This window comes from Erythrolamprus reginae, chromosome Z (genome assembly GCF_031021105.1).
Source record: "Erythrolamprus reginae isolate rEryReg1 chromosome Z, rEryReg1.hap1, whole genome shotgun sequence".
NCBI lineage: Eukaryota > Metazoa > Chordata > Lepidosauria > Squamata > Dipsadidae > Erythrolamprus > Erythrolamprus reginae.
In genome coordinates, this window is record NC_091963.1 from 84,104,510 (window position 1) to 84,119,190 (window position 14,681).

The 14,681-nt window shown below is 39.7% G+C and overlaps 1 protein-coding gene across 2 annotated transcripts in view; it reads left to right on the forward strand.

The window, feature by feature from the left end:
• The first annotated feature begins 9,447 nt into the window (after positions 1-9,447).
• VWC2 (von Willebrand factor C domain containing 2) overlaps positions 9,448-14,681 on the forward strand; it is a 167,770-nt gene continuing 162,536 nt past the window's right edge. For both annotated transcript variants that reach the window (XM_070729909.1, XM_070729908.1), the window contains exons 1-2: positions 9,448-9,924; positions 12,632-13,416. In XM_070729909.1, the coding sequence (XP_070586010.1) occupies positions 12,703-13,416 (714 nt within the window). In that variant the 5' untranslated portion in view covers positions 9,448-9,924; positions 12,632-12,702. The remainder of the gene's footprint in view (positions 9,925-12,631; positions 13,417-14,681) is intronic.

Genomic DNA, 14,681 nt, shown 5'->3' on the forward strand with positions numbered 1-14,681 from the left:
AATTTAGAAGAGGCAGTGATGAACCTAGAGATGGAAAAAGCTGCCTTCTTCCTGCGATTTCAAAATGTGAGAGAAACGGATGAGCAAGATCTTCCACAAATCATGTCCGAAATACTTTCAAAAATTACTGGAAAAACAAAACAGGAAATGTTAGAACAAATTGATGAAATATATTGAGTCTCTACCTCGTTTGCACGCAGACACAGACTACCTCGTGAAATACATATAAGATTTACAAAGAGAAGTATATGAGATGAAATATATAGAACAGCAAAAGAAAATGTAATCTCACACGGAGGAAAAGAAATAACAGTACTAAGGCAGATTCCCAGACGAGTACGAGATAAACGTAAACCCTACCAATTTCTAACATCCAAATTAAACAAAAATAAAATTATGTTTAAATGGCTGATACCAAAAGGGATACTTATAACCCTACTGGACAAGAAATATAAAATAACGACACCGGAAAATGCAAAGGAATTTTATGAAGAATTATTAAAACCCCTCGAAGAAAGATTCTCAAAAGAAATAGAGGACAAAGATATAACAAATACCGAAGAATCAAGTTTAGAAGATATCATCCCAGAAAAAGAACCAGAAACAATACAGACCGAGGAAAATGACCCACAGAAACTACAAAACAAACATGAGAGACAAGGACCGATCACAAGGGCACGAGCTGAAACCAAAAAATAAAAATGAGAAAAAATTAGATACCACAACACAAAAAGATGACATTACTATATTCTCAACGAATATTAATGGATTGAACTCAGTTAGAAAAAGAGAAAAATTTTTCCACAAACTCCTAAGCCACAATTTTGACATTACATGTCTACAAGAAACACACATCGTAAAAAAAGACATCACGACCTTATTACTCCCAGGTCTTGGCGAACTTTTTACTTCATCAGCACTAGTTAAAAGAAGAGGAATAGCAATATACGTTAAAAGTCAACATAAACCAAAACTTATATATGAAGAACCCAATGGCCAAATTTTAATAATACAAATAACGATAAAAAATGAGCAATTAACAATAATAGGAATATATGCACCCACTATTAATCAACCAGCATTTTACACACAATTACATAAAAAAATTCTAGAATTAAATCTAACAAATTTCATTATAATAGGTGACTTTAACGCGATACACAACAAAAATAAAGACCATAAGAGTAGCAAACACCACTGTTCTCGAAAAATCCTCCCCTCTACATTTGATCACCTAACATACGAATTTGCCCTTAAAGATATATGGAGAACACACCACCCAGAAAATACACAATACACCTTTTTTTCATACCCACATAAATCCTGGTCACGCATAGATATGGCTTGGTCCAATTCTTATCCTATAAATCAAATAAGAGAAATAAAAATTTTACCTGCCACATGGGCTGATCATAATCCTATACTACTAACTCTCAATAACCAGACCCCACAACGTACAAAAGATGGACTATGAACTATTCCACCATAAATGAAGAACATTTTAAAACTAAAATACAAAATGAACTACCACCTTTTATAATGACCAACTGCGAAGGAGATACAACCTTACAAGTAGTTTGGGATGCAATGAAAGCTTATATATGTGGAATATATATATCTTACTCAGCCTACACTAACAAAAAAAAAAAGAGAAACTTAACAACCTTAACATAAAACTACAGGAAGCAGAAACAACATTACAGCAATATCCGGATGACCCAGCAACATTAACTAAAATCAAAACCATAAAACATGAAATAAACCTAGAAACTCAACAACAACTCACTGCCAAATATAAAACCCTAAAGCAACTAAATTTTGAATCCGCTAATAAACCTGGTCGATGGTTGGCCTTTAAATTGGCGCAACAAAAAGCTGACAAAATTATAGAATCTCTTTATGATAATTCAGGGCTACTGAAAACAAACACAGAGGAAAAGAAAAACAAAATACAACAATACTATCAGGACCTATATAAATCAGATAAACCAGATAACTTTGCAATCAAAAAATATTTAGCCTTAAATGAAACATTTCAGATAACAGAGGAAGAAAGAAAAAAACTAAATAGAAATATTACCTCTACAGAAATTAAATTGGCCATTGCAAAACAACACAATAATAAAACACCAGGACCTGACGGTATTCCGTCAGAATTCTATAAGCATCATCAGGACATATTAGAGCCAATAATGCTAAACTTATATAATCAAGCATTACAACAAGGCAAGCTTCCGAAAACATGGTCCGAAGCCTACATTACTATCATACCAAAGGAAAACAAAGACAAAAAATATTTAGAAAACTACCGACCAATCTCACTACTAAATACAGACTATAAAATTCTCTCATCTATAATTGCAGAACGCTTTAAAAATATATTAAATAATATTATACATCCGGACCAAAATGGATTCTTACCAAAAAGAAATATAAGCAATAATACCCGAATTATACTCAATACCATAGAATACTACAACGAAAATCGCGATAAACCAGTGGCACTCATGTTTATTGACCTGAAAAAAGCCTTAGATTCCCTCTACAGTGATCCCCCGGGTATCGCGATCCCGATAATTACGAACGGGCTAAATCGCGATTTTTCAACCCGGAAGTCAAAACACCATCTGCGCGTGCGCGCCCTTTTTTTTATGGCCATGCATGCGTAGATGGCGCCGGGCAGATCAGCTGCTGGGCGGCTTCCCTGGGTCTTCCCCCTCTTGCTGGCGGGAGGGCGAGCAGCGGGCATCAGCGAGGAGTTTCCCCACCGCCCACGCAAACTCCTCGCTGCCGCTCGCCCGCCCTTCGCCCGCCCACACCGTTCGCTCGCGCCGCTTCCCAGCTGAGTCCTGAAGCGAATTGGCTTCAGGACTCAGCTGGGAAGCGGCGCGAGCGAACAGCGTGGGCGGGCAAAGGGCGGGCGAGCGGCAGCGAGCAGTTTGCGTGGGCGGCGGGGAAACTCCAATCTTCGGCTCCTCGCTGCTGCTGCGGAAGTAAAAACACCATCTGCGCATGCGCAGATGGTGTTTTTACTTCCACAGCGCTACTTCGTGAAAAACCGATCATTGCGAGGGGTCCTGGAACAGAACCCTCGCAATGATCGGGGGATCACTGTATTGGGAATATTTTATATTACAAATCCAACACATGAAATTTGGAGATAATTTTATTAACTTTATAAAATCTATTTACTCCCAACAAACAGCAAAAATACTTTTCAATAAAGCCATCACAGAAGAAATAACAATAACAAGAGGAGTACGCCAGGGATGCCCTTTAGCACCTCTAATTTTCATATTAGCTATGGAAACATTTTTTAAAAATATAAGAAACAACGAACAAATAAATGGACTTAAAATAAAAAAGGAACATTTCAAAATTCAAGCGTTCGCAGACGATATAGTACTTATAATCCAAGACCCCCTTAAATCAGCCCACATTCTAATGAGTGAAATCCATAGATTTGGGGAAATAACTGGTCTTAAAATCAACCTTGATAAAACTCAAATTATAAACAAAAACATGACAAAAGAACAAAACTCAATGTTGGAACAAACCCTTAATATAAAAATAGTGAAAAAAACCAAATATTTGGGCATCACAATCTCAGCGAACAACAATACTCTGAAAAAAGATAATTATGACAAACTCACACAGGATACACAAAAAGATTTAAATAGATGGACAAATTTAAAATTATCATTGATGGGTAAAATTGCAGCAATAAAATCAAACGTTCTTCCCAGATACCTATATTTATTTCAGGTAGCTCCAATTAAGTTAAATAAATCGTTTTTTGAACAATTGCATAAAATGATTAGATAATTCATCTGGACAAAAAAAAAGGCAAAACTAAAACTAAAAAACTTGCAAGATCACAGATCAAGGGGAGGCTTTGGGCTCCCCAACTTTTATCTTTACTACCAAGCCACTATTTTAACTAAAATTAAAGATTGGATAATATTACAAAATACAAGATTACTTTCACTAGAAGGATTTAACTTACAATCAGGATGGCATACATTCTTAATGGTGGAACCAAATAAAATTCCAAAACACTTTAAAAATCATCATATTAGAAATACACTAATATCGACATGGCAACAGATTAAAAACAGCTACTACTTAGCAATTCCAAAATGGCTATCCCCCAATGAATCTTTCACGTACCAGACCCCCCTTTCAGTACCAAAAATAATAACTTACTCTAAATTATTAGATCCCAATGATAATATCCTCACTAGACAACAACTACAAGATAATGGAATACCCATAGATTGGTTTACATACATACAAATAAACACAAAATATAAACAACACAAAAGTACATTTGGCTTTCAAAATACAAACCCTATCGATTTAATAATATTTGGACCCAATATAAAAATGATCTCTAAACTATATACCTATTTGTTAAAACAGGATACCATAGAGGAACAAGTGAAAGGGTCAATGATTGCATGGACACAAAACTTTGGATACACAATAACACTTATGGAATGGGAAAATATATACACAATTAACTATAAAATGACGCTGGCTGTGTCCTACAAAGAAAATCTTTACAAAATGATATACAGATGGCATCTTCCACCAGCTAGGCTTTCTAAAATGTACCCAAACGTATCTTCTTTATGTTGGAAATGTAAAAAAAACCAGGGAACATATTATCATATGTGGTGGACCTGTACATACGCCCAAAAGTTCTGGACACAAATTAAAAAAATAATGGACCAAGTCATATTGACAAAGATCATAATTAAACCAGAGTTATTTCTTCTGGGCATTTTTAGACAGAAATTAAGTAAAGAAGACAGATACCTCACTATTCAAATACTAACGGCCGCTAGACTAACTTATGCACAACATTGGAAAAAAGAAGACATCCCGACAAATCTAACTATCATTAGTAAAATTATGGAATGCGCAGAACTAACAAAATTAACAATGGAAATTCAAAACAAAAATGATTCAGAGTTCTACAAGGCCTGGGAGAAATGGTTCAGATGGCTATCCAACCCTAAAGATGACAAACCAAAAAATAATCAAAATCGCTTAACATAAACTAAAATTAAGATACGTATAACCAAAAAACGGACCAAAAACAATTCAATCCCTATCTGAGTTCAATCCATTTGATAACTACTAGAAATGTACTAATATCACAACTTACGATAAACTTTCACTAACAAAAACAACAAATATAATTAATCTAAGTCGTCACAACTTAAACGCCTGCTTGGTTGCAGGTAATATTTCTTACTTTCCTATCTCTCTTCTCTTTCTCTTCTCTCCCTCTCCTTTTTTCTCTCTCTTTTTTCTCCCTTTTTATCGTTTATTTTCCCACATTATTGTTGGGTTACCAAATACTACAGCTATAAAATATTTAAGAAAGAACTCTCAATACAAAATATTTACATATGGACAAATATCTGAAATGTATATGCAATAATATATATAAGCTGTGATATAATAATACTGTCTACCCCACTCCCTTCCTACCTTCTTTTTTCTGTATCCCCATTTCCCTTTCCCCCCGTTTTATTCCTTTTTGTATAAATTAATAAAGTATATTTTTAAAAAAAAAACAGTTCAAAAGGGACGGGGGTGGTGTTTGTTATGTTGTGTTGTTTTGTTGCTTGTCTTATAAAATGCAAATACAAAATTTAAACAAACAAATAAGTATATTGTAAAATGATAGATTATATACTATCTTATTTTTTTAACGTTTACATAATAACTACCTTTAAAAAAAAATCATCTGTCTGAAGTAGTGTAGGGTTCCTGTCTAAGCAGGGGGTTGGACTAGAAGACCTCCAAGGTGCCTTCCCACTGTTATTCTATTCTAATTATCCAGGGGGTTGTGTAGTTATCAGTGGTATTAAAATAGGAGCTGTTAAAAAAAAACCCAAATACAATTTCATATTGCTTCACATCTCAATATCCTTTTCGATCTAGTTTTTACGCCCATCGGTGAACGCAGGTCTGAACGAGCCCGTGGTATCCAAGTTAATTTCAAAGTACACTGCTCAAAAAAAAGTGAAGGGAACACTTAAACAACACAATATAAACTCCAAGTTGTCAATCAGCGTTGCTTCCTAAGTGGACAGTTTGATTTCACAGAAGTTTGATTTACTTGGAGTTATATTGTGTTGTTTAAGTGTTTCCTTTATTTTTTTGAACAGTGTAGATAGAGCAGGAGGTCTCCAATCTTGGTGACTTTAAGACTTGCGGACTTCAACTCCTAGAGTTCCTCAGCCAGCGAAGCTGCCTGGGGAACTCTGGGAGTTGAAGTCCGCAAGTCTTAAAGTCGCCAAGGTTGGAGACCCTCTGATAATACAGGTATTCTATCGTTGTATAAGTTACAACCGGGTTCTGAAGACCAGCCCTACACGACAACAAGCCTCCCTTCTTTTGCTTTGGGAAGGCGCCTCGAGTTTCCCTCACGTCCATTCATCCGGGTTATTTTTCTTTTACCGAAGGGAAGCTCTGATTGACGGCGTTACCTCAACCCACCTGTTGCCAGAAGTTCTCCCTTCCCGGCCGGCCGTGGGTCGAACGTCCGGGCGTAGCGCACATGGCCCCCAAAAAGGCGCCCAGCCGCAATAGCGCCCACGTGTACTCCAAGAGGCGGCGGTGGAGGGGGCGGGAGAAAGCCGAGAAGAGGGGGAGGGGTTGTCTATCAAGGCGGAGGAAGGCGGAGCTTGGCAAGTCGGAGCGACGGAAGCGCCAGCCAATTAGGGGGCCCTGCCCCAAATGTGTCAACTTCGGAGAGCTGTTCTGCTACGCGAAGTTGCCACTGGCGGCGGCAGGGATTTCAGTGGGAGCGATGGAAGCCGGTGAGTGGGGTAAAGGTAGGCAGCCAGCAAAAGAGGGAGGGTACAGACTGGGCATGTGCAAGGAGCCGCTGACTGCGGGCCCCCCAATTTGTTCAATTTGCCCGGGCCCGTGACGGCACTCCCAGTAGTACCGGTCTATCGGCGGCCCTGGAGACAGGATTGTTATTCCATTTAATCTGAGGAACAAGGTATTAGAATTGTTGCACATGGGGCACCCTGGCATCATACGCATGAAGAGTTTGGCCAGAGGACATTTGTGGTGGCCAGGCCTGGACGCTGATATTGAAAAATGGATAGCCACCTGTGACCCCTGCCAGGAATCCAGACCAAATCCCCCTAGAACTTCTCCAGTAGAATGGGAGGGGCCAAAAGGACCGTGGTCTAGGATCCACATTGATTATGCAGGCCCCATGGGAACACATTCCTTCCTAATAGTCGTGGATGCCTATTCCAAGTGGGTAGAAATCATTGCCATGAGAAACACAACATTGGGTGCAACCATTAAGGCCCTGCGCCACTTATTTGCAACACACGGTTGCCCTGATGTATTAGTGCCAGATAACGGTCTACAATTTACGTCAAGACAAATGGAAGTGTTTTTAGACCAGTTAGGTATCAGACATGCGCTTATATCACCTTTTCCCCCTAATGGATTAGCAGAATGTTAGGGTGGCCAAAGAGGCTCTGAGGAGATCAGAACCAGGGGAGGTACAAGAATGTTTAGATCAATTTTTGTTGACACAACATATCACTCCAAACGCAAGAACACAGAAAAGCCCTGCTGAACTTTTAATGAGTAGAAAATTGAGGTCCCCATTAGATCGGTTACATCCATTATATTGCGAAGATAGAGATGTTCAGGTAAATCCAGAAAGATGCATGGTTATTGGGCAGACTATATTTGCAAAGAATTTTGATGGTGGGTTAAATTGGTTGAAAGGAACTGTGGTACAACAAACGGCTCCAGAGACATACTATATTCGTTTGGAGGATGGCCGTATGTGGAAACGGCACATTGATCACTTAAGGAGGCACCTGGAACAAGCGACCTCTCAACACCCAGAAATAAACTTGGACACTAACCGGAATTGTCAACCTTCAATTCCCACAGAGAACGCGAACAGAGGGACGGTACAACAAAACAGATACGGATCGAACAGTATGAACATAGACATTTACTTACTGAGTCTGCATCGTCCATCCAGCGATGCGGGAATGGCATCCCAGGAGGCCGGCGGCGTGTCTGCAGACTCTATACTTGGAACTGTTCTGCTGGCAAGGCCGGGGATGGCCAGTGAAGCCGCTGATGAGCCAACCTCCGCTTCAGCCGATTGCCAGGACTCAAATGATCTGCGCAGGTCTGAGAGAGAAGTACGCAGACCAAGCAGATTGGATGACTTTGTCACATGGCTTTTGGAGTGACCTTGTGTTGAACCAAGGAGGGAGGGGTGTTGAATATTCATTGGCATGATGTAAATAGTTGAGTCATAGAATGTTGAATGGTGATTGGTTTAAAATGCCGGGGAAATTCAAATACGCGGCAGTTACTTTGAGCGGGAAGAAACAATATATAAAAGCCAGAAAGCTGATACTGTTTCAGTTGGCACCTGGGTTACAACTCGCATAGCAACTCTGTTTCTGCTATGTCGAGAATAAACGCTACTTTAAACTGACTCAGTATTTTTCACCTTCCCTACCCAACACTCAACATTCACTTAGGTGGGATAGTTGGCTACTTTTTATTAAAAACAAAACATGGAGATCAGCACAATTTTGTCTTTAAGATAGAGTGGGTTAAGAAAGAAAGAAAGCATAATTTAAAGTAATGAATGAATTGGGAACAGTATTTATCTACAATACCATCTAAATTGTTGCACTTTAGGTGGCATGCGTTTTTCTTATACTGATGTCTCGTTTCCAACAAAATGTTCCTTCTTGAAAAAATAATAGAAAGGACAGTGTCCGTGCTGCCGTCTTTCTCACAATTCCTTCCGGTCGTCTTGCCTAACGGGCAAAGCGCTGTAGACCAGGGGTCCCCAACCACCGGGCCGCGGACCAGTACCGGGCTGCGGGGCATGTTGCACCGGTCCGTGGAGTCAGCAGCTGCCGGCCCTCATGCTGCCACCCCCTCCCTCCAGCGCTTCGCCTCCCGCCGGGCAAGAGGCCTCCGGAGGCAGGGTCTGCCGGCCACAGGACGATGGATGGGACAGAGGGGCGGGAAGGACCGAGAGGCTCAAGCCTCTTTTGGCGTCTGCCGTGGGGCGCTTTTGGCTGGGGGGAGGCAGGAGGGCCAGCCTGACCCCCTCTCTCCAGCGCTTAGCTCCCGCTGGGCAAGAGGGCTTGGGAGGCAGGTTCTGCCGGCCACAGGACGATGGCGGGAAAGAGGGGCGGGGAGGACCAGCACCCCCATGCTTAATCCCGCCCCCAACCACGCCCCTTTCCGCCCCCACTGGGCCATAGAAAAATTGTCTTGCTAAAACTGGTCCCTGGTGGAAAAAACGTTGGGGACCACTGCTGTAGACTACGATTTCATCATCGCTATCAGTCCCCTCCCAGAAAAAAGCCTCCTCCCGCCGCTTCATGAAAGCGGGAACCCGGAACAGGCGTGCTTGCGGACATTATTTTTCAAAGCAACTTTTACCCCTGGCAACCCCGACCGGTCATTCATCCATGGGGCAAAGAATGACGTTTCGGCAGCAGGCAGCAATTCCGGACGTCGTGCAAGTGGCCGAGAGAAGGACGAAGCCACTCAAAGCGGAGGGAAGCGCATTTCAAGCTACCCTTTTTATGCGGATGGAGGAAGGAGGTGGCAAGCGTGGCTGCAAGGAAATTATAATGTGAAAACGTCAGGGAGGAACCTGTCTTTGCACTCGGGTAACTGAGGTCGAAGCTTCGTTTTTTAAACCAAGAAAAGTGGGCAGCTGGTGGGAGATACGACCCCAGTTGCTGGTGGGTCTTCCTTTCGGACAGAGGATGTGAGACAAAAGACGAGTTGCTTGCTTTCCCGAGCTGAGGAGCAGCTGGCTAACGGGTCTGGAACGAGGCGAAGGAAAGGATCTGCCTAGTAAAGGCTATGCAGTGGAAGGTAAAGAGAGGAAGAGCTTGTCCGATCCTTTGGGGCGCCAGTCGTAGCGGGAACTTTTGCATTGGGGATGGGTAGGGGGACGGGAAAGTTGCAGTGTATGTATACTGTATGTGTGCAGCCATGAAGACAAAGCACTAAGCTTAACTTAACATTATCATGTGAAGACTTAATGCCATCCTTGCCTCTGTCTGTTTGCTCATCCTCAAGCTTCCTTGATATGAGTATTTGGTGGTGTTTACTTTAAAAAAAAAAGCCATGTCGATTGTGCTTTATAATGAAGATGAATACAAAATGGAGGGGGTAATCTTCCCAGAGAGTAAGATATATGAGCTTTTGATTTACAGTATATTATTTGCTAGATTTTCTGTCTTATTTCTATCGTAATAAAATTTAACATACAGTATTTAGATCTCAGATAAAAACTAGGAGTCTGATCGAGCCTTTCCATAATAAAGCATTTTACTACAAGCTATAAGCTTTTGAGAAACACATCTCATTTCCCTAGGCACTTGGAAAATCTAGCAAACGGCCTAGACATTGGTCTAGATCTTTTTAATATATATATAACATATATATCTTTTAAACATATAACTTATATTTACTTATCTAAGTGAAATATTAATATATTTTTCTAGGCTGTGTATGATATTCCATGTTAAATAATTTCAGCAAAGTGGTTGCCTTATATGATTTTTTTTTGGTGTGTGTGTATACAGTACACACAGATTATACTTGCACACACATAAACATACATATATACAAATATTGTTGCAATATTTCATGATCCTAACAAATCTGATGGATTTTCAAGTGTTTAGGTGTACAGTTTAGGAGGAATAACATATTCTGGAAAGTATTTTTTAATCAAATTCATGAATGTTCCTCTAATTTCATTAAGATATCTCTCCTCAACCCGATCTTACTTTTGAAAAATTGAGTACCTCAGTTTGAAAGACTTGTTGAAAAGAAATACTCTTTGGAACTTCCTTCATCAGGATAGGGAACTCTTTTCACACTGCAATAAATATTTTTGTCTTTTAAGGTTTTGTTTCTGCACCCAATTGCTTAAGTATAAGCTTATGGAACAACAGGATACTGGTAATTTCTGAATACATAATACCACATAATGCTGAAATCCAGAAATTTAAGATAAGATTGCTAAATGTAGTACTATTTACTACGATCATTTAAAATGATTCCTTGCCTTTTCTCAGCATCTGTTTATATGTAATAAGGTTTGCTTTCTTTTTTTAACAAAATAATTTTTTCTGTACTAAAAGAAGTTTTATGGGTTATTAACTTAGATGTCCACTGAGAATCTATAGTATATTCAGCAGTAAAGTGTAGAAAATATTGATTCAAATGATTATTTTTGGGCATATTTTTAAAAAAATATCCATTGAGATAATTTGTTATTACAAGAAAAAGGCCATGTTTTATAAACCAAAGTATTGTGGGGTGAAATACATATAAAATCGCATATTTATTTTACTCATTGACTTGCATAACAAGAGAGAAAGGGAGAAAGAGATGACATTTCATATACGGGTGTATGTTTTGGAATTTACAAAAATCAAAGTGCAAGCAAAAATAAAATATTGATAAATTTATAGTGCTTGTTCTAAATTCTCCTATGTTCTGGATAATGTTTATTTTTGTTTATATACATACAATTTTCAAAAAAGCAAATTATTATTCTCTCTCGCTGTCTCAAACACACGCATGCACACACACACACACATATATATACGCACACACACAAACCAATATTTTAAAGGTAAATTCATTATCTTACTTAGAATTTATTACTATTATGAGGCAATTGTATCCCTTCAATTTCTTCCCTTGGTTAAAGTACTACTTTTAAATATTTTTGTATTGACTTCTAAGTATTATATTGATTTTCTTCCCCATCAATATATACTTACTAAAAGGGCAAATTTCTCACTCTGCTTCTTTTTTAAAAAGTTACTTAGTTAGCTGTTTAAACTATATAGATGGGCAATTAATTTTGCCATGGGGCCACATGAGAAATTGGGATGGTTTTAGAGGGCCAGACTAATATAATTAACTCAGTTCTACCCAATACTGTAAAGGCCCCAGACCCTGGCCTGACCTAAACACCCAGACCCACTCTACAGACCCCTCATTGTTTGCTTTATGGCAACATGGTGCACCACAGTCACTGCGCTGGGGTCTTTGTGTGGTTTCTGTGCTCGGCCGCTCTCGATAGGAGGTTGGGGCCTGCTCCAGTGCGAGGATGAAAGAGCTCACCGCGTCTTCCGGGACTCCTCCGGTTCCTGCTTTCCTCATGATTCATCAGGAAAGCAGGAATTGGAGGAGTCCCATCAGACATGGTGACCTCTTTCATCCTCGCGTTGGAGTGGACTCTACGGGCCAGTCACAGATAGTGAGCGGGCTGGTCTCAGACAGTGGGTGGGACGGATGCAGCCCGCAGGCTGCCCCTTGCCCAGGTCTGATATAGATCCTTATTCCCTCTCAGATGTGGGAAACAAGTTGAAAAGCAATTTATTCAGGAATGGCCAGCATGTCCATAGTTAGGTTATAATTTGAAACTAAATCTTTAAGACCTAATGTTTTTCTTGACCTGCTTTTCATTTTATACATACTGGATAAAGACTACATATACTGCTTTCTATATAAAAATGCAGAATTATTTGAAGTATCCTAACTCATCTCTTCCCAGGGACTGTGTATTGACTGGTCGACATCCTTCAATTTGAATGAAATATGTTTTGTACGGCTAAGATGCCTTAGATGATGCCTAGTAATACTACAATGGCAATTGGGGCACTTTCTAGTTCCCTTCTTGTGACATGCTGCCTGATGGTTGCTTTGTGTAATTCTACTACACCATTGGAAAAACTATCCAAGGCTCAAGACAAGCAGGAGATAAAAACAAGTGAGGAAAAAATATATCAGTCATCAGTCCAGGAAAGACAGAATCATGGACCAGAAAAAATGAATGAAATGACTATGAATGGAAGAGAAGAAGGCACCAGGGACAGGAAAATCAAAGGCAACAGAAATAAAGAATCTTGGACAAAGCAAAAACAATTTTTGAGTATTCAGGCAACAAGTAATAATAAGCTTGGGAACCTTGAAGTTCATAATCAGATAAAAGATATTGAAGAGGAACTTCCTGCTGCTGAAGATTTTTCCGTCTTAGATATTATTGCTGATATCACATCTGAACCCCCAGAGGAATATGTTTATCCAGACTACCGTGGAAAAGGCTGTGTGGATGAGAGTGGCTTTGTTTATGCAATTGGGGAGAAATTTACTCCAGGACCCTCTGCATGCCCTTGTCTTTGTACAGAAGAAGGCCCACTATGTATTCAGCCAGAATGTCCTAGACTCCACCCTCGCTGTATTCATGTTGACACTACTCAGTGCTGTCCACAGTGCAAAGAACGTACAAATTATTGCGATTTCCGTGGGAAAATATACCAGACACTGGAAGAATTCATGGTAAGGCAACATTGTTTGTGATGAATTAGAGACTGTTCATTCATTGTTGATCAGTTCTTCCTATTGACTTGTGTATTCTCAGTTATGGAATTATTATCATATCCTTCTCTTTTTGTATTTTAACCACTACAAAAACAACCTACAATGTTAACTGAAATAATATATTTAACAGGAAGGCTATGACTAGTTTCAATTATTTGATTTTATACACTGTACCAACTACCGAAGTCACATAATTCTAGATATGTCATTCATAGTGGTATCAGTGCCTTGTTACCAGAATATGTTTTAAAAGTATTAAAACATATTGCTCTGGGAGGAGAATGTTTTACTTATTCTAGAAATTTTGCAAATATTTCACAACTATTTCCCACAAATAAGAGTTATGGAAAAATGTATTTTAGGTAACACATTATATTGATTTATTTTATCAATTTCCTTATAAATGGGTGGCAGACTTTTATAATCATACTTATTATGGGGGTAGTAAAATACTAACATTAAACTGAGAGAATATGGGAAATATAATCAAACTCAGCATTTATCGCTGATAAAACTTTCTCGAGAGACTAGTTTAATTATCCTGAAATACAAATGTAATTTATACTTGCATGCATACTGACTGATTGTGATTTGAGACGCAATCAAGAAACATATTTTAGATCAAACTGTGTTCTTAGGTAATTACATTACTTAGTACTGGAAAAGTACAGTGATACCTCATCTTACAAACTTAATTGGTTCTGGGATGAGATTTGTAAGGTGAAAGGTTTGTAAGACAAAACAATGTTTCCCATAGGAATCAATGGAAAAGCGATTAATGCGTGCAGGCCCAAAACTCACCCCTTTTGCCAGTCGAAGTGCCCGTTTTTGCACTGCTGGGATTCCCCTGAGGCTCCCCTCCATGGGAAACCCCATCTCCGGACTTCCGTGTTTTTGTGATGCTGCAGGGGGATCCCAGCAGTGCAAAAATGGGTGCTTCGCTGGCAACGGAAGTCTAGAGGTGTGGTTTCCCAGCGAGGGGAGCCTCAGCAAAATTGCAGCATTGCAAATACATGGAAGTCCTTGAAACCCCACGTCCGGACTTCTGTGTTTTTGTGATGCTGCCATTTCACTGAGGCTCCCCTCGCTGGAAAACCCCAGCTCTGGACTTCCGTTGCCAGTGAAGCACCCGTTTTTGCACTGCTGGGATTCCCCTGCAGCATCACAAAAGCATGGAAGTCCGGAGGTGGTGCTTCCCATGGAGGGGAGCCTCAGGGGAATCC